This window comes from Punica granatum, chromosome 7 (genome assembly GCF_007655135.1).
Source record: "Punica granatum isolate Tunisia-2019 chromosome 7, ASM765513v2, whole genome shotgun sequence".
NCBI lineage: Eukaryota > Viridiplantae > Streptophyta > Magnoliopsida > Myrtales > Lythraceae > Punica > Punica granatum.
The window spans coordinates 21,989,356-22,011,242 of NC_045133.1; the positions used below are offsets into that span (position 1 = coordinate 21,989,356).

General features: G+C 34.5%; 1 protein-coding gene and 1 long non-coding RNA gene across 2 annotated transcripts; one reads left to right on the top strand and one right to left on the bottom strand.

Moving 5' to 3' along the window:
• Window positions 1-224: 224 nt before the first annotated feature.
• LOC116213309 lies at window positions 225-2,623 on the bottom strand. The gene is made up of 4 exons (XR_004158037.1): window positions 2,338-2,623; window positions 2,143-2,204; window positions 1,222-1,397; window positions 225-1,124 (listed from the first exon to the last, which is right to left on the bottom strand). It is a non-coding gene; the product is annotated as an uncharacterized LOC116213309 (long non-coding RNA).
• A 17,120-nt stretch (window positions 2,624-19,743) lies between these two features.
• Window positions 19,744-21,382, top strand: LOC116215725 (calcium uniporter protein 4, mitochondrial). The gene is made up of 2 exons (XM_031551561.1): window positions 19,744-20,384; window positions 20,650-21,382. Exons 1-2 carry the CDS (start codon window positions 19,818-19,820, stop codon window positions 21,118-21,120), a joined length of 1,038 nt encoding a protein of 345 aa, XP_031407421.1. The 5' UTR covers window positions 19,744-19,817; the 3' UTR covers window positions 21,121-21,382.
• Window positions 21,383-21,887: the final 505 nt, after the last annotated feature.

Below are 21,887 nucleotides of genomic sequence, written 5' to 3' on the forward strand. Positions count from 1 at the left end.
AGCCACCTGAGATTTTCTTTCCCAGAAAATATTCGACAGCATATTTTTGCCTCGGTTAGAAAACTCCACAGCATATGCTATTGAGCTCAACTATATATTACGTTTTTCCGACAATAAACAAACCAACGATGCGAAGATATTAAGACTATGAAAGCTCAGATATATAGGAATGGTCCAATTTTTGCCTTGCCTGCTTGGTCCTGATTAGTCCCAACACAACGAAATCACTACTATAATGCAACTTTAAATCGATTAATCGAACTTGAATTGACTAATCTGTTTTCGAAGCATGAATCGAATTCTATCTGCATTAGTTAGGCAGCGGATCTCTGCAGCCTCATATATATATGAATCTAATAAATGGGCAACCCTAAGCATCTCAGAGAATTCTCTAATAGGAGGAAATTAGTGGATGAGGCTCCACGCCTACCATAATAAGGGGAAATCTATATATTTGGTCTTCTAGATTAGGACGTCTTTCTATTTTAGTACTTTTTCTATTTTATTTTATCATTTACATCATATACTTTTGAGTACTTTTCTGTTTCAATCATAATCTTTGTTCTTGATTCGTTTTCACCTCATACATTTTGTTACTTTTCTATTTTCATCATTTTATCAAGTTTATCGTTAAAGAAGATTTTAACTTTGATTTCCAACCTTCTAAAGTTATTTTTTTATCCTAATTCTTTTTTTGTACAATTTTTTTTAATATTAAAGGTTTTGTTTTTTATACTTCTACCCCTCTAATTCCCATAAAAATACCCACGCGGCATTTTAGAAATAAAAAAATATATTATTTTAATTTCAAAAATAAAACAAAACATATCAAAATAATAAAAGAAAAATCATGAACTTATTTGAGAAAATGGGAAGAAGATGGAGGTCATTTCCGTATGGTAAGACTATGTTGTTGGCGCTCTTGTAAAAGATTGAAATCACATACTTCTCATCCGCTGGTAATCCAATCTGCAAGAACCAAGCTGGAGCCACGAACAACGCTAAGCACTTGCTTTTGCGAGTACCTTGCCGTGAAAGAACAAGTCACTGGATCAGAGGAAATCCTCGCTTTTGCCACGGATCTTAGGAAGCGATCCAAATGGACATCTAGCTCGTAAAGGTAGCTGTAGTAAACAATAACGTGACAGTAATAATGGGTTCAGAATTTATTCGGAGGAACTAAAGGCATCATACTCCATAGACTTAATAATCAGAGCTTACCCATCTAAATTTATAGCTGTATCAAACACGCCATGTCCTCTATGGACCATACGATCATCTACGGGGAGCACCATCATTGCTGGGTCAAGTATTATCCCACCAAAGACGCTCGAGTACATCGCAGGGTACGGCTTCTTCTTCACTGCACTCTACTTCTCGTCCAGCTTCTCCAGCAGCTGATCGGGACAATAATTTCAAGAAATGAATAATCCATGCGCTTCATGTTCAAACGGGACAGTACTCAGAGCAAGGCCGATCAGAAGGGAACAGATGATGATCCCTTTTATGGAAGTCGGACATGCCGCCAAATCCCAGAGTCATTGCCATTGTAATATGAATTGAATGAAGTAATCCGAGTCACTAGAAGAACTCCAAAATCAATTGGAATTTACTAACTCTTTCACAGTACACCCTCTACACACCATTTCAGTCTTCCTCTGTTCACCCTCAAGAGATTCACTCCATTCACCTTCCTAGAAATCTGCCCTGTTCATAAACCCCAGTTCCATGAAGCTTCTTAACAACTAAATTGCGAAACTTGATGCCACCTAAGCTAGATAAAATAATATTTCGATAATCATCGGGACAAATATACGTCAAGGAAAGATTTTCCAGTGAACAATCATAATAAAGTTCAAATTTGCTAATTCTTTCGAAGTGTACTCCATTCTCCTTCCAATAAATCTGGCATGTTCATAACTTCGGACCATGTTCATAATTGGGAAAGCTTCTTAACAACAAATAAGCATAACTCGATACCATCAAACCAAGACAAACCGGCATTTTGATAATAATCGGGCGTATAATATATATCAAGGAAAGATTTTTCTATGAACAATTAACATAAAATCCGGTGAAGACAATCAATGACACGGAAAGAGAACTGAAGGCGGAAAGAATATATGGGTTTTGAGTTCTCACCTCAGATGATGATGGAAAGACGTGGGCTTTTAACTCGCTGCCATTGTCAACCTCGATGGAACCTTCACAGACACACACGAATCGAGAAGTCAATCAATACCCGGTAGCACCGACCAGCCCCTCCTACTAATGAACAAACACCCACAACCGGAATCCAATCATCATCATCAGAAGAGCGAGTGAAAGAGCAGTCACCTGTTTTCGAGTCCATGGCTTCACGGAAAGACGGATTGGCAGCTGAAGGGATGAGTGGAGAGGAAGGGGGTGATGAGAGAGAGTGGCGAAGGCAGAGGACAAACGAAAAAGGGAGAGGGGGAGGAATTATTTCGAAACCTCGGGAAAAAAGGCGAAGGCGGGAAGATTTATTTCCTCAGATTTTCAAATTGACGCCTGACCTGCTTATGCCGACGCTCATGTTCCGGCATAAGTATATCTCTATGCCGACTCACCAATCTGTGTGTCAGCAAAATAATCTCTATCCCAACACACGTGTGTCGGCAAAAGTAACTTAACACGACTCATTGTATGTGAATCGGAAACAGAGGTCTTGTGCTGAAGCAAATGTGTCGGTAGAGGTATGAATCTGTGCCGACTCAAATATGTGCATCGGGAAAAGGGACCTTAGCATGACATACTACATGGGAGTCGGCATAGACTCACTTTCTCCCGACGCACATTCATTGTGTTGGTAGAAGTAATTCGGCATGAACTTTTCCCGATATATACTCGGTGTGTTGGCACTGAAAGCGTCGGGAAATGTCATTTTTGTTGTAGTGACATGTAAATTATTTTTTTTTCCCTTTAATAAGAATATCAAATTTTCTTGAGAAATTCTAACCAGATTTATACATCGCTAATTAATTCAAGAAAATTATATAATATTTGTTGGATCTATCGTATTCATGAAAATTAGTTAGATATGAATGTTCTCGAATCCGTGTTATTCATGCCCACCGAAGAATAAGAATCCATTTTCTGAAATATCCTCGAATTAGCGCTATCTCTTTTCATACTTCCGTCACAGATAGATGCATGGGAAAGTTAAAATTAGCTCTGTTACTGTACATTTTAATAATATTAATAATAATTATTATTATTATTAAAAAGAATATTATGGCCATTGGATATTATGCGCCGTCTCCTTATTATTTCCTATTAATAATTCTTTTGCATTTAGCCGAGCCAATTGCCATATTAAATCTGAGAAATTTCACATCAATATAATAATATATCATTATCTACATCTGATAGTTGAATAAAAAATAATCATTAAGTATTACGTAGTTAATTATTCGGATACATATTTTAAAAAATAAGATAATTTTATGTTAAAGATAGATTAACGCAATTTTCTCCTCATATAGCAGGTAGTCTAAATGATGAAGGGAAAAAAAAAGTAAAAACAAAGACTTATGTTATATATTTTTTCAAAAAAGAATTTCAAATTCCGAATTTGATGTCCATGCACTTATTAGCTTTTCATTTATCCATCTATACTATAATAAAGGGAGAATTCACCCTTCTTTGCCTGATCAATATAATCTATATTTTATTACTTAATCGTTTTTTTTGTAAAAATTATTTAATTACTCTTAAATCGATAACATGATCATTTTTACAAAATAATCGCACAATTCCCAGTTTTCTCTCCTTACCTCCATTTTTCTCTCTCCCAGATTAATCACGGAAGGGCTTTTCTTTTAATATTTGTTTTATTATTATAATATTCATTTAAAGTTCACTAATTTCTTTTCATGTTTTATAGTTGAGGGATATCCATACGAGCGAGAAATAAACTGAGACAACAAAACCGAGTGGCGAACCATTTTTTCATTTCTGCGTAACCTTTCGATAAGATGAGTCTCGTGCATAACACGGGCATACATCTAATGTGAATTAAAGTAGTGATCCAAGAGGACGATCCTCTGCTGGGTACTGTGATCATGGATCAATGTCCTGATTCCCGTAGGTGGTCGAATTTTATTTCCTCCACTTGATACACAACGTCAAACCCCACAAAAGTAAATAAGCACCGATAATAACTAATATGGATTGATTCAAGCGATTCGACATTTGTTCCTTTTAAGTAAAATTTCGGATTCGAGTCTTGTAAATGGAGAAAATCCATACTGGGAAAGGTTTACCAGTTTAGTAGGCCGACCAAGCTCGAACTAAATTAATCAAAACTCGTTGAGCTTTCGAATATCGGAGTACATATCCAAAAAAAAATAAGCACTAAGAATAACATATGACCTCTTTCAAATCCAACAAATTAATGTTGATGATGTCGAATCTAACTACACTTTGCCCATTACGTCGGCCTTCCACTGATGATTCTTACATTACATTAATGCATGATGAATAAGATTAGGGTGGTGTTTAGTTTCATAGTAGGATTTTAGAATTGTGATTTTGATTTTGATTTTGAGTGGTATAAATGGGACCCACCCTTTGACTTTGTAAGAGTTATGTTATTTTGTTGTGGGAAAAAGTAATATAAATGGGACTCACTCTTTGACTTTGTATGAGTTATTTTGTTTTGTAGTGGGTAGAATTAAGTTAGAATTGTGATTCTAAAATACAACTCTGAAACCAAACAGAGCCTAGGTTTCCCGGTTTCCGTGACAAGTCAATTGCAATAATCGAGGCAATTTTTCAAAAGAAATTCATATATTATGTCAACAATCGACCTCAATAAAAAAGAAGTGACCGCATCAGAAGCGAAATACTAGTCAGTTCTCCATTCTCTATTCTCTAGTCCAAGATCAATGGTCTCCATTTCCCGTTGCGATTGCGAGAGAGTAATAGCTCGAGATATGGTCAGTTATTTTGTAAGATCTTACAATAGAATCGATTGTTTCACTGAGTAGATAAGCAGGGGGGCCACCTATGCAGATAATTTACGTCATGCAGCTTATGTATTTGCAGGAATAATGTTGCCATCAAATGTTCTCCCTAGTTAGGGAATCGGAATAAGAAAGGCTTTGGCTTCTTGAGAATGGGAGGGACGCAGAATCTCATTATGAATCAGAAGCTGATTCACATGTAGCTGCTTTGTTCTAAGGTTTTTTTATTTCTTTTTTCTTTTTTAATATCAAGGATTTAATTATTACTTAAAAATGAGTACAAATGTACGAGTTAAAATATTCAAGAGAAAATTTTACAAGAACAAAAATATTGGAAGAATTCTTTAAGTTAACTATATATAATGTGAAAAAATCACATCGGATAAGAACCACACTATTGATATTAGCGAGCTAATAACATCGAAGTTCTGATCACAATCCCTTTGTCCTGAGGTTTACCTTTTTCGCTGATTTTTTCCCAATGGAACCTCTTCCCTGTCTTTGTTCTCTATCATTCGTTTCTTAATAATGTCAGTCCCAGTCACTCTTAATTAATCATTTCACCTTACGTTCTGCAAGATTGTTGTTCCTGAGAGAAATATGTTTGGAGCATTGCATCGAGTCTTTAATAATATTCATTAGTTTAAACTTGTAGAATTAGTTCTTTGATAACTTTCAAGTTAACAGTTAACAAAATATGTTAAATTAATCTTATTGAGTTATAGCTATCGAGTACCTCATTTGCATTAAAAAAACTACTTTTCGGTGAACAAAATAGTATTGCTCTCGCAATTTCGAGAGATTGAATATTAAAGATTATTCCAAGATGAGTACGACGATTCTTGTTTTTTTTTTCCCTCTATTCATGAATTGTTTCAAGAAAAGTCGCTTGTGTAATAAAAGTTAAATATATTATATCTAGGCGTATGAAGGGTTGGTAAATAAGGAGCGACGGGCTTAAATGTTTAGCACAAATGGCGGAATATGGTGAGTGACCTGATCATTATATATATAGATATATACATATATTATTGAGATATCACTATGGACCACATATATACCTTCCGATAAATTCAAATAGCCCCTAGGAAGTATATATATTTTTTGAGTTATTTATCATTTTCATCCCAATATTTGATTGAACCATCAATTTCATGTATCAAGTTTCAGAGCCATCAAACTTGTCCCTAAAGATTGAATTCGCCTATCAATTCGATCCCACTGTGAAATAGGACCTAATGATGTCTATATACATATATGAAATATGTATATATATTTTCATGGTGCCTATCCCAGTCCTGTCATTTCTCAACTTCATAAAATAAATTCATATGTTAATATATTATTGCAATTTGTATGTGTAGAATTGCATACATAGTGGGTCTCGTTTTGGATCCCATACTTGCACTAATTCTCCAGTAGATGGAACCACCCAACACCCCCACCCCCCCGGTAACGTGGCTAAACCTTAGAGAGAGCTGTATCTTTAGAAGAGCTGTCCCTTTAGAATATCAGAAAGTAATGTTGTGTTTGATTTTAAAGTTAAGTAGAGTTGTGTTTTAATTTTAATTAGATTGTAATGATTGTGTTATTGAATTATGAGAAAAAAAGTGCGAAAAAATAATGAATAGTTGAAAGAAAGTAATGATTGTATTGTTGAATTTAAAAAAAAATTAATGAATAGTTGAGAGAAAGTAATTATTGTGTTATTGAATTTTGGAAAAAATAATAAATAGTTGAGAAAAAATAATGATTCTGCTGTTTTTTTTTTTGCTGAATAATAAGGCCAGGAGGGGGAGACCAACGTAGCAACCCCCCTCTGGAGACTAAAGGGACTCCACAGCCGCCATGGAATGTTCCATTCGCTCGAATGGGTAAAGGATTCGGTGAGACATAGCCCATCTAGGTCATCATGACCTCACCAAAGCGCACAGTAGATCAGAACAACTCCCATAGGGTAGAGGACAAGGATCTACTAACGCAAGCGCTTTCGTGTTTAAGTCGAGTTTCGACTCTTTGACCTCCCCTTTGGAAGACGAAGTTCATTACCAGTTGGGCTACCACCTTGGTAGTTAATGATTGTGTTGTTGAATTATAGAAAAAATAATAAAAAATTGAGAGAAAGTAATGATTGTATTGTTAAATTGAAGCTAAGTGTAATACAGTTAAAATTTGTCTGTGAAACTAAACAAACCCGAACATTTTAATTTATCTGGCCAGATATATGAAAACATAGTTAGGTATATTCGTACAGTCACAAAACCCTAATTAGGTATCAATAGGGTAAGACTAATAAACTACCAGTTTTGTTTTTCTCCTTCTTTTTGGAATATTTTTTTTTAATCATTTTTGTTGTTGCTCATGGTCCGTATTAAATCATCATCATCTCACTTTAAACGACTCCAAACTAAGATACCAAGGCAAGCCCGATATAATATACTAAGTTGAGAAAGGGGGTTTGCTGCTGTAGCATCGTCGACCTCAACATAAATTCAAGAGATCTTGGGTATGATTTGCTAGGGGGAGTCTAGCTTGTCCCGATATTTTCCTTCACTATATATCCGTTTCTAGTCCCATGGTCCCCATTTGTAAAGGAAAAAAGAATACTAATTTTAAGTAAGCAAAAAAAAAAAATGCCCATACTAGATGACACGGTTGCTATTTAATCCGAATTAATACTAATATCTAAGCCGGACGCGGCTATACTATAGCATTTCTTGATGCCAGGGGTTACTTGATAGTGATCATCCAAGTACTGTACTTTGTGTAAATGGAAAAGGAAGTATTGTATTGGCAAACTAGTGGAGTTGCCAGCGACTAATATAATAACCTTCCTATAAAGTTCTCAATATAAAATGGGTCACCTGCTCTTGTTTATTATTATAATTCCATAGGATATTTTCATATTCCATAAAGAAAACAGTAAGTTTGGTCACTAAGGTGTCAACCTCATATCCATTAATAATCAAAACAGTAAGCCTGGTGCTCTCTCTATTCCGTTCTTTTCGGTTTTGTGTTTTTCCCTTCTTTTTTTGTATTCCTTCCGTACTCTTGTACACCTCGATGTACTGAGCTTTTAAGTCCTAATGAAATTTTATAGTTATAAATAGAAAATCAAAATCATTCACTTTTGATCTCGATAATTTATTCATAGCATATTAATTATATAACGTTGCAAATTCACTGTTTGTTTGGACAGAAAAATCTCAGTGAAATTATATATCACTACAAAGTATTAATTACATGAATTTTATTTCCGACGCCCTCCTAACAAGATTCGAGATCAAGACCATCTATGAATAAAGGTGAAATAGTAAATGTCTTTATAATTTAGTATGTTATATAGAAATTAGATAATATGAATCTATATAATATATATAAACTTGACAATGCCCTAATAAATGGGGTTAAAATAACAAATGTCTTTATAATTTAGTATGTTGTATAGAAATTAAATCATAATAATAATCGATATATATATATATATATATATATGTATATAGAATTGTATTCCTTGTATTAAAGAGGGTTAAAAAAGTAAAATTTTAATGATATAGGGCAGAAAGGTCAATATATATTAAACAACTTTGACATAAAAGTAAATATCTATTGAAATAGGGTTTACAAAGTCAGTATCTAAATTAAATATTTACGTCTTTGTCAAATTGAAATTAAATTAAATTTTAAAAATAACAAAGTTAGTAAAGAAAATTTTGCTTGGATTAATTTATATAGGTATCTTGACCCTCATTTTGAAAAATTGTACTTGTAACAAATTAAGTTTTAATTGCTAGGCTAATTGTACAATCTATAAATGAACTAAAACTTATAATACAAAGTTAAATTTATTATTAGACTATTACAATACAAATCTCCTATTATTTTAAATTTATGTTGGAAAATTAATTATTGCAAATAAAATTTTATATTAACATAAAAAATAATTATTTTGTATTCATTAAACTACGATTATCTATACTTCGGAATCCGCATAAAATTTACTTGAATTATTCTATGTAGGTATTTTTGCCCTCAATCTCAAAATATTATTTGTAAAAATTAATTTCAAGTAATAGGTTAATTGTACGATTTATATAATTAAACAAAAACTTATAAGTAAAAAGTTCAATATATTATTAATATATTGCATTTTAACTGGGAAGTAACCGATAAAATAGATGGGCATGCATGCATGTAAAAAGAAATGGATATATCAACATGACCAAATCCATTAACATTATATGTTATTATTGCATGCTCATTGCTCATTCCATATCCATGCCACGACATTTTACCAACCCTAAAATAATCATATATCATCAAATGCTTTTTGTGACTGCCATATATATTCAGTCATGATGTGAATATGACGATCACTCATATTATCTTGTGCTCAAGATATTACCTTATAATATAAACATGTATGTATATAAAATAGAGCGTAACTTGATGTGAACGAGCCAAACCCAAAACCAAGGAATGGTGCATTCCTATTGGCAGATTCTTGAATGATTGGAGGATTTAGTTGTCAAAATCCTATTGGCACAAATAATTTTGATTTAGTTGTCAAAATCGGTGACATTTATGCACATAGATATCTCCAGCATCAATTTATTATTCATTTCCAATTTCAATATGTGGCTTAAGCACTTCTAAATCTTTACAAAAATCTTTTTATTTTCTTTTGAGAATTTTATTTTGACTCTTAATTTTCCATCAGTAATAGCACTCCCAAACCAAACATACATGTGCTTGATTGATCCTTGAGATACGACAAAAGGAGAAATATTTTTCATAAAGAAAAGCACTAGCTTTTTTAGCTGAATGATATTGAAAAAGCGACGCGGATGGAAGGAGATGTTGGAAAATGGAGAAAATCGTTAATGATTAGTCTTCTCACTGTTTTTTTTAAAAAAAAAAATAATAGTAAGTGTTGAAAATCACATGATAAGGACTTCTCATTGATTTTCTTTTGGAAATTTTGATTTTTTGTCCCTTTGGATACAAGATATTATTCCCCCCATGCCAATAAATCCTACTTATACAAAAACATGCCAATAATTCCTTAACCAACATTGTTCATTTAATTAATATTTATTAATCTAAATTTAATTCGCCGAACAGAGAGCTAATCATGGCCAACTAATAACCTTTATGAAAATGTCACCTTCGAGCTACCCTAGCAACGATGACGATACTCCACTTTTTTTCTTATTTAGTTACCAGATAAACTCATGAGTCTAACATAATAAATTAAGATAGAAATAAGAGAAAAATGTATAAATAATAGTGAAAATATCTAATTCATAATATCATAATTTCTTAGGTAGAGAATGAGTGTAAATAATGCACTAAATCAAACGTCTTTAAATACAGCTTTACGAGCTTCTAGCCACGAAAAGCTAATCCAAAGTTTACGATCTTATTAATTAGGTCAGGCTCCAACTTATGTCTTCCACCACAAAAACATCCTTCCCTAGTGGGCTTACGTAGAAGGGGAAACATATAAAAACAAAACATGATTAACTTTACCAAGGAAATTGTGACGTACGCCTTTTGGTTCACTCAATTAACGAAGTCAATTTCGTCACTCATTGCCTCAGCCATGACAATCAATGGATGTCCAATGGTAGCTAGTTAGAGAATGAGAGATCATTCCACAGCCCAGTATCGGGTTCGAATTCTTGTGAATACAAAAAAATTAAGTTAAGAGAGTTTTACCCCCTAGTGGGTCGATTCGGCTTGACTAGATTAAGCATGGCCCAATTGGACTTCCGAATATCGGGTTTACACCAAAAAAACTGTTTACAAATGGAGATATGCCAAAATAATTTGTGTTGCCACCAAGGTGGTGGACTTTGGCTTTGGCCTTTCTTTCTTTTTGGATAAGCTTTATATAAAACTTCCCGTGTTAATATCGAATGTGTTGGGTTACGTCTTGATAATATATGCAAGTTTCGTGCTTCGGATGCTTGCATCATGTGTAAATTGCACTTAATCAAGGAGATGAGTGCATGCGGGTCCCACATTGTCCGGACTACGTATTTCAGCTCCTCTTGTATTGGCTTTAGTGACCAAAAATCGCACATTTGAATCGATTAGCACAAATTATGCCTCAAGGTAATATGGAATCCCAGAATTCTGGTAAATTCAGCTAATGTTGTTCGAAATTGAACCTTTAACCAACATTAACGAGCAGAGGCAAAAGCAGCAAGATTGAATCCGTCTCGTAAATACATGTTTATTTATAAAATCAAATTTAATTTGATTTTACTTTATTATATTTTTCTCACAATTCAACAATGTAATTATTACTTTTCTATCTTTTTCTTTAAATTACCTCTCATATTTTTTTTATCTATTATTACAATTTATTTTTTAACATTAAATTCTCTTAACTATTCAATATTTTTCCTCAATTTTAACATTTTTTTCTCAATTCAACAACATAATTATTTTTTTTATTTTCTTCTTCAAATTCTCCCACGTACTTTTTCCAACTACTTTTATCTTCATCTCCTCAAATCAAACTAAATCAAATTAAATCAAACTAAATTCTATTATCAAACGCAATGAAAATATTCTCGTTTCACTTCAATCAGATTATTGAATTTTCATTGGACTCATTCGGGCTTTGACTCATTTTCACTTGAAACTCAAGCTGATTAGTGGTAGTATCCAAGTTATATATTAACCAATGAATTTTTCTTTTCTTTTCCGATGTAGAATTTATTTCATTTTACTCAACAAAACTCGCTCTCACATACAACCTGTGATTTATTTCTACCTGTAAGTTGTCACGTGCCTTTAAACATCCGCACTCAACAACTGATCTCAAGTCGGACTCATCTTTCATGCTCGGGTGAGGAGGACTAAGACTTGGCGCTCACTTGCATGCCCCCAAGCCGAGATAAATTAAATGATCGATCGGTTGATTTCAAGAACAGGTGTGAATTATTACACGATAGCGATCTGCCATACACGTATTGTCCTAGAATTCAATGGAGACGTACGGAACTAATAGTGGTGCATGAAGGATTTCCATTTGATGATATAGACACATTAACCCCCCCAACTCTGGGGAAATTCTAAGCTAGCTGTTTAATCCTGTTTTGTCTTTTTCTTGTTTTTTTTTTTTGGTTCGACAAATACATAAAGCCGAAAAATTAGTTGTCTACTGTCCGATTCTGCCGGTTCAAGCGTAGGGCACGAGTGGCACAGTACTGATTGGTCACGACGTAGAAAAATTGAGGGTTGTATAGAGATTTTTTTGACTGCATTACTTGAGATCTAAAAGTTCAACGGACTTCGACTAATACAAACTCGAGTTGAATTGATCTATTAAAGGATAAAATTCTCATAACTGTGAATTTTTTCTATATACAAAATTCAAACTTCAAATCTGTTTTTTTGAAGGAAATAAATGTCGAATTACCTAAATTATTTGCGTTACCGATGGATTATATAGAGGTTTGATGATTCTAGTGTGGAACCCACTGGCTGTCTGGAGAGAGTTGAACTTATTTTTATTTCTGTTTTTATTTTTTGTGTGTGGGGGATCCGACAAATTGAACAAAACATTAGCGCGTGAGAATTTAATGGAATTATAGTAGACTTCCCACTAAAGACACGAAAATGACGGGCCGTTTGGATTCGGAGTTAAAGTCAACGAAACTTTAACTTTAACTTTAACTGAGGAAGAAGACAAGGGTTTGTGGGCTCACCAGTTTGACTTTAAATAAAATAAATGGATGTAGTAGATAATTGTGTATAATGAGATTGTATGTTTGAATAAGATATGAGACCCATCAGTTTGACTTTTCAAATGTGTGTTTTGTTGTGTAGTGTAGAGTTAAAGTTAAAGTTAAAATCATGGTGATTTTAACTTCGAATCCAAACAGGGCTGAGAATCTCCAAATGGAATCCACCACCCCCCTTGATTGATTCGTGCCCTCCCCAAATTGTTTGGATTCTAAAATTCCAAACTGCAGTATCGAACCAATAAAGATTCCCCCATAAGGATAGAGCATCGCGATATTCGCATTTTTCATAACTTACTATTGAATACATTACCTACAATATAAGAGTTCATAAAGAAAAATATCTTGTATAATATAATTTCAAGAAGTCATCTCGTGAGTAATCTCATCTTCCGGTAAGAAAAAGTTTCAAAACGAATATAATGTGAACGAGCTCGTAAAACATTTTTGAATGAAAGATAGAATAGAAAGTTTCGCTGAAGATGAAATCTCTAGCCTATCGTAAGGCATTGGATTCTCCCATAATTCAGGTTCATTGCTCCCTCAAAAGCCGCCGGGACTCTTGCTTTTTTCTAGGGCTCGGAATCTCTTCACGGTTAAAACAAAATAAAATAAGGAATCTCCTACCCAACTTAGAACAAGTATCCGAACGCTCACCTTCATTATTAAGTACCGCATGTTGCTTTTAGGCTGAGCGAATAATGTCTAATCGATAATTAGTTTAAGTCAATAGATGGATCGAATATATCTCGTGATTTTACTTCAAAGAAAAAGTTTCTCTTTTACTTTGCTCCAAAGATATGCGCCTCGATTCAGTTAATATATACATAGTGGGAAACCTTGAAATTGCTTACAAATATACTTGATCAAGTCTGAATTCTATAAATTTCAAGCACTTTACCAATTGCTTTCACATTATCCTTTTCGAAATTCATCTAAATGCATTCACCGAAAAAAACCCATCTAAATGCAAAAAGAAAACCCTACTAAGAGGTTTACCTATATGATAAGCTGATTTTTTTTTTTATTTCAGCTTTTTTAGGTTATAGGAAATGCATGATAACTGGAAAAATAGGAAATTCAATAAATGTCAGATTTCAAGAAATATGACTTTATTGTGTTAGATAAATATATATTATATATGGGAAAGTATAATGTAATGTTTGGGTATCTGTACATAATATATATTGACGGGAAAGATTTTGTAAATATAACATAATAATATTCTCATTACATACAGTATTTAGGTTAAACAATTAAAGTTAAATTATAAACTAACACATTAAAAGATTATCTTAACTATAATATGAAGATAAGCACATATTATCTTAACTATAATATGAAGATATGTACATAAATTTACTTAGAAATACTTATATATAATAAAATTGATATCATATTCTTAGAATTATAATTATAAATAATAAAAAAACATTTAATTTTTTTATTTTACTTAAAATAATTTTCGAATATCTGTAAATAAATAGTACCAAGAATAAATTTTGCTTTAATAATAAAGTTAAAATAATAAAACATGAAAAAGAAAGAAAAAGGAAATAAGCTGATGCAGTTATACTTTGTTTGGGACGAGGGAAATGAAGAAAAGGAAGGGAATGGAGGGAAATTTGTATAGAAATTTTAAACTCTCATATAAAATCCGTCCTCCTCGCCTCCATCTCTTCGTTTTTCTCTCGATCCAAATGAAGGGTCAGAATAATAGCGTCAAGTTCAATACAAACCCGTCTTAAAGAACCTTTTTTCCCTTAAGAATAAAAAAGAATTAGGCCCGAAAAGCCAAATTTGGGATTCGTAGGCTCCAATTACAAATTTACACGAAACTATGTAATATGTCAGAGAAACAATCAGCCATCAGTCAACCGAAAATGCCCGATTGCCTCTTCCTAATTTAATTTGGTGCAGCGACTAATTCAAACGGCATTGCTCCCAGTATATTACGTTAAAAGACAAAACAGGTACAATCAATAACATGCACACACGTATATCAGAACAGCGTGTGAAATGGTGCAGTGTGTCATTGATGGGTCATCCGGTACTTCACAATGTATTTTCTCATATAATTTGTTGGTATGTCCATACCTAAAATGTTAGATGCTTTCTGTTCATGTTTTATTCTCTCTTCCTAATGGCTTAAGCAGTTTGTCGTTAAGCGATGTTCTGGGAGTTACTACTCCCCGTTTCTGTTCATCTTCTTAACTTATTATAGGGCCTAACCCCGTTAACTCACCGAAAAAAAAAATGTTAGATGTTCATGCAACCCATGTGTCATTCTTTTGGTTAGACAATTATGTTGTTCAGTTAAACTTCTCCGAACGCGGAATATGAAAGCATTAGGTCCAACTTCAAAAGCTTGTGAACCGGCCTAACGGGATCAGGGTGGACTTATTATATAACAAAAAAAGAAAGATGTGCAATTATCAATATGTACAACTCGCATAGAACAACCCGCGAAGTAATTAATGGATATTTATAAAAAGAAGAAGAAGAAGTAATTAGTGCGTCATCCGATGCTCCATTATTGTCCTATAATGTGTCTGAGAATTTACTGAACTTAACAGATCACATTCAGATGTAACCGGACAAAAAAAAAATCACGTTCATAGCACCTGAATTGAAGTACTCATGATTCAAGATAACGTATAGAAATGGATGTATACTGTTAAGTTTGCATCTGAAAGTGACTGTGTTCCTCCCATGTCTAATAAATGCAGAAAATTGTTTTTTTTTTTTGGGGGGGGGGGGGGGGGGGGGGGTTTGATGTGCGAATGGTTGGCATTTTGACTCTCAACATATGTATTTCTATTTTTTTCTTTCTTGAATTTTAGAGAGACACATAGACTTAGTAGAAATACCAAGGGGAACAAAGAGTTATATTACGTTGGTGCACGAGAATGGAATCAAAATGGAATGGATTTTATATAGGAAAATATAATATGTAAAGAGAAAATAGTGATTTTTAAGTTGAACTTAAGAATATAAAGAATTGTATGTAAACTTATTTAAATAAATATCATTCTATGGATATTTTTCAGATATAAGAAATTAGAAGAATAAATATGATACTAACATAAAACTTAGTGGAAAACAGTCGAATGGTCATTACTTAAATATTTTAAAGAAAAAATCGTTTCATTAAATTCAAGGAAAAATGACCTCCAAATGTAATGCTTTTTCTAACTCATGAAAGGAATATCATATAAGAAAATTGAGTGAAAATATAGGATATTCATTGCATTCCATTTTCGTATGTCAAGCATAGCCTTAGTTCCACACAACGATATTTCTCACCTTTTTAACACAATAAATTTTTTTCACCATTTTCCAATTCCTTTTTGACCTTTTACGTGAACCTTCATCTACCCTGACCTATCGGACTCAGAGTGAGAAAAGAGCGTGCAGTTCCGTCGGAAGCTCGTCGAGAATGAGGAGGAAATGGTTTTCAAGTTAATGTGCCTATAGAAATTGAATCACGTGATAATCATGCCAAAGCCAATTATTGGTTTTTTTTTTGTGGTGGGGGGCTGGTGTTGAAGAGAGAGGGAGAGAGAGGTTTGTCACAATTGCAACCCAAAGAATTTCTTATTATATACCAAGGAAAAATATTATTATATACCAAAGAATTTCTTATTAATAATTCTCCAAAAAATAAACCCATTTAAAAGAAAAAAATATTTCTTGAAATGCATGCAATTTCTTACATAAAGGAAAAGAGAGAGATGTGCTAAGGCGAGCAATCGCCTCTCTAAAATTAGATATTATTAGAAAAATATTGATTCTATTTTTCAATTTTTTATAATATTTACAATCGTTAATTTTTTTGGTAAATATATTCGTCCCTTCAATTCAAACAATTGCTTTTTTTTCCTATTATTATTATTATTATTATCTTAAAACACCATGTATCCTCTCGATCCAAATCTTGGTTCCGTTCATAAGCGCCATGAGACAGTTTATGTCAGCAAAAGGAACGGATGTCACATGTTTTTTCGAAGGTAAATATGTTTGGCTCAATAAACAATTGCAATTCTATCTATGCAAAAGTTGTCGACTTCGATGAATTCCAAGCTGTATATACTTTCATGGACGAAACGTTCACAAGAAACAAATGTGAAATCACAAAGTAGATTGTTTTCTTGTTTTTTATATCCTATTTTTTGTTGCATTTACAATTGGAAATTAAAGGGATAAGTTATGCATGATACCACACTAATTTTTCCAAATTCATAGTTTTCTAACAAACGGTGCAACCAATCAATTCTTACTTTCCAATCATTAATACTTCCTAATTATCTATTTTTCAGCCATATTGGGACCCTTAATTATCTGTAATTACAATAATAAGCAATAAATAAAAAATCTCAAGGAAAAAAAATAAAAAGAATATAGAGGGAGTGATGCGATTAGCTGTTCTGACATAAGCTCTCTGTTCTGGCTTTTCTTTTCTCCCAACATGATTCTTCTATATATCATAATAATTGATACGCGTGTATATATATATATATATATTTGATATAGTCACCATATTAATATAGGATATATACATATATTATAGTTTACGGGAATGGTTATATCCAGAAAACCACTTGTGGTGTGTGGATGCTGAATCGTACGCCTAATCCGATAATGGGCTCTCATGTCATCAAATTATAATAAATAAATTTCGACGACACTCCAAATAATTTGTAAAATGATTAGCAATACCTTTTCCTTTCAAAATTAGTCACACACCATCATTCTTTTTGCTGATTTCATTTTTTTTTAAATCTAGTCAGATTTGATTCGAGTAAAGAAATTAGGTAACGGATCCGTTTGTGCAGTTCCATGACATGAGATTCATGTAGTAGAACGAATGTTTTCTTGGTGCAACGTAGGCTAAAAGAGGAGTGATGTGTGACTAATTTTTAAAAGGATGGTTATCTTTGATCATTTCACAAATTATAGGGGTATCGTCGAAATATATCAAATTATATATTACAATAGATTACATTGCGGATGCATGGCATCGAGAAAGAATAGTCTTAATTATTATTATTATTATTATTATTATTATTTGTAGATAATTGAATTAAGTTAAATAGAAGAAAGGGCTGATGTTAGGATGGGGTTGAGATTTGTATCCATTGCATGCTCAATTATCATATGACTGATGCAACCTCATCGATTCGTTGTCTGTATAGTCATCATTTTCTTATCTTAAAGTTACGTACATCAAGCTTTTCCCCGATTATATATAATATATATGACACATAAAATACACATGACTGATGACAACGAAAAATTTGGACGGAGCCCCCATATATGTTTATTATTGTCAATACTATCTGTACGAGTTACGTATATATAGAGAAAAGATGAAAACCCCTATGTATTTTGTTTGTCTATCAATAAAAAAATTATTAACAAAGGAATTGATAGAGAGGAGATTGGTCAAAATGGTCCCCAATTAATTATTACTATACCCGTACGACACTTCTCTATCCGATCTATGTCATCCCTCTAATTTTCTCTCTTCCCATTTCGCAAGGCTGCAGCCTGTACTTTTCTTTATCTTCACACCCATAAACTTTCGTTTTTCTTTCGAATCGATCCATTTGTTGATTCCTTTTATTGCCAAGAGCTAATGCTGCCTCCAATTTCATTAGAACGGCTCTTTTATTAACCACCGATCTTCTCTTGAATGCTGTCCTCAAATTGGTTTAGAATGTCTCAAATAAAATATAATCTGAAATTTTTGCTAATTGTTTTGATTAAGTCTTAAGTTTAAACTGTGACTATACATGTCATTGTAAAATAAAATATAATCTAAACTTTTTTCTAATTGTTTTGATTAAGTCTTAAGTTTAAACTGTGTGTATACGTGTCATTGTAAATCTCAACCAAATAAGAAATCCTTAATTGATGCTACGTGAGAATAATATGATGAAAAAGAACCAATAAATTTTCTTTTTCGGTATGAACCTTGATATCCAGAGGTTCAATTAGATTCTGACTAATCCAGTTAAGTCGGGTCATCCCATTAAAGAGTAAAACTCTCTCAGTGTTGATTTTCTGTATTCACAAAGATTCGAACCCGAGACCTTATTTAAGAAACAACCGCTGAACCACTTGAACTAACTCCCGCTGGTAGAACCAATAGAATTTTTACAATTAGCAACAATTATGACAATTGTCAAGTTATTAATTCCCCATTTAAGAGCTTACTACATTTTAATTGATTTTTTTTTCAGATCACGTGACGAAATAGGATCATCCCAACAAAATATGTTTTAAACTACTATTTCCACGTGGCAAGTGATTATCATTGTAGTTACGTTTCCGTCTAATAACACGACTTCAAGCTTTCTCATGCAAATAGCACTGTAAAATGGTTCCATAATTCAATTTTTAAATTTTTTTCCTTTCCAATGAGAAAAAAAATTAACTGTTTATCATACAACACCCATACTTTATCGCCTAATAAACTGTTTGGGATAGTTGTTTGAAGCCCGACTTTTTACCAGAGACTTATTGTGGTAAGATTATATACTGTGGTATATAATATAATCTGTGGTAAGATCACGTCGATTATATCTGTGGTAATATCACGTCGATTAAAATAAATGAACCAAAATGAGAAACGTATTTCATAACATATTTTATGTTACAAAATGTATGGAAAAAAGAAAAATGTTTAATAAATTGCGAATGGCATTTTATTATTCTTTTCTTTATTGAATTGACAATAAATCCTAAAAAAAAAAAAGCTCCCCAGATTTTTTTCTCTTTCTGTAGGCTTTTTCTTGGCCAAATTTTTATTCGATTCTTATTACTTGCCATGTTGTGTCGGATTTTTTTACTTGCCAATTTCGTACCGATTAACAAATAAAAAATAAAATAAAATTTTTTTAAATTTTTAAAAATGGAAATAAAAATAACATCTGAATGCCGATTCTCTCCTCCTCCGACATCTTTGGATTCCTATAAATACTCCGCCCCAACTCCGCAGGCTTTGCCACATCGGCCCCCTCTCGACTCTCGGAACTCAAAACTCCCCTCCTTCGCTCACTCATCAATGGCACTTCGTAAAACCCTGACGGAGCGTCTCCTCGGCTGCCGGAGAGCTCCCCCGCCCCTTCCTGCGGCGAAGCTAGGCTCGTCTCCCTCGCCGGCGTCCGATCCTGCTCTGCCACTGCGCCGGGAGTACTACACCTCGCCGAAGTCCGGTGGGAGAGGAATCCTGCGGCGGTTCCTCCACGGCCGGCGGCCCCTGAACGATGTCGCCACCGAGATTCTCTCCGGCGGCCGGCTGCAGGAGCAGCTGAGCAGCATCGGTGCCTCTAGAAACCGTCTCCGCCTTGAAGGTCTCTCACCGCCGGCACCGGCGCCGGCCACCGGATTTCCGGAGTTTGGGGGGCTGTCGGTCCTCGATACGAGAAAGCTGCTGAGGCTGGCCCGGATGGAGCTGCTAAAGGCGGAGCTCAGGGGGATCTCCGAGAGCTCGATATCGTATAGCGAGTTCATTAATATCTGCAATCGGACCTGTGGGAGCAATGATGAGGCAATGGAGTTTGCAAAGATGCTGGATGAGTCGGGGAACGTCATCGTTTTGGGGAATGTCGTCTTCCTTCGGCCCGAGCAGGTGAATAGAGCAACTGTTCCATTGGCCGGAGATATAAGATGAGCGAAATGACTAAAATGCCCCTGTGCTTGCAGCATTGAACCACACAGTTTTAGGGCGTTGCAATAGATTGGGGGTCCATATGCTGTTATTAATGGTTTGCCAGACAAACCAGCCAGAATAGGGGCATTCTGGTCATTTTGATCCAGCTCGAGAGCACGAATAGGTAGCATTAGTTTTATCTGCACAGACATGAGGCTTAATGATTCTACCTATAATATTTCAGGTGGCCAAATCGATGGAGGCGATTCTCTGTCAATACATGACGGTGCCTAACGACTCGAGAAGAGCGGAGCTAGAGCAGATGGAGGAGCAGAAGTTGGCGATCGACAGGAAGGCCCGGGTCCATGTCCAGGCCGAGCTCTACTCCGGGCTGGGCCTCCTGGTCGCCCAGACGCTCTTGTTCATGAGGCTCACCTTCTGGGAGCTGACCTGGGACGTGATGGAGCCCATCTGCTTCTTCGTCACATCCCTCCACTTCGCCCTCGCATATGGATTCTTCCTAAGGACATCGACTGAGCCCTCCTTCAAGGGCTACTTCGACCAGAGGTTCAGGACCAAGCAGAGGAAGCTCATGAGGGCCCAGAACTTTGACGTCGATCGGTATAACGAGCTGTGCAAGGTTTTTTACCCGAAAGAGGTTGGCTCTTCAAGAGGGAAGGAGCCGTTATCGGCCATGGCCTTGGGTAGGGACTGATTAGTTAATAAATACACAAGTAAGGGATGTAAACGGAAGAATTAGATTATCCCGGGGAACTTCTACGGTGCGCTGATGCTCTTTTTCTTTATATTTCGGGGTCATTATTTTTGCTCAATCGCGAGTGGATAATTCCTTTTTGCTCGGGTTATCTAACTCAAACCAGATTTTCTGGTGTACATTGTGCATGTATTCATGCTGCACAGATTTATGTATCCAGGCATGTATATTATCCATCATCAGAAGACATCTTTTTCAGTAATTTTTCAGCCATATATCCGTTTCAGTAATAAAATCAGCACAAGAACTAAACTGGAAACTACGGCAAAGCAACTCTATCTAACAAGGAACCTGTCATAATTTTGCATTGTCTGAGGGCCTCTGCAATATCCAGGTGAACAGAGAGCGAGATTCCGGCTTGGAATTAGTTTCGCTTTCTTTCACTAAAAGTTTGGTTTCGATGTGTGGGTCGGCAGACCTGTCTTTGCACATATTACAGCTCCGCGATATTCTGCAATCTTTTACTTGTTAAGGAATGTTCTCAAAAATTTTGCAGATCGACAAAATCATGAATTTGCACAACGTTTTGTGCTTCCGCTTTTGATACAGTGACTAATGGTTCGAAGAAATAAATAAGGATTTGCCCATGAAACTTATGGCACATTATCTCGTACGATTGAATGGGTACTGAATTATCGGCATAAACTATATACAATGTTGCTAAAGTGGCAGTAAATTTTCGGCCTATCGAAAGCCGAAAATGCCTA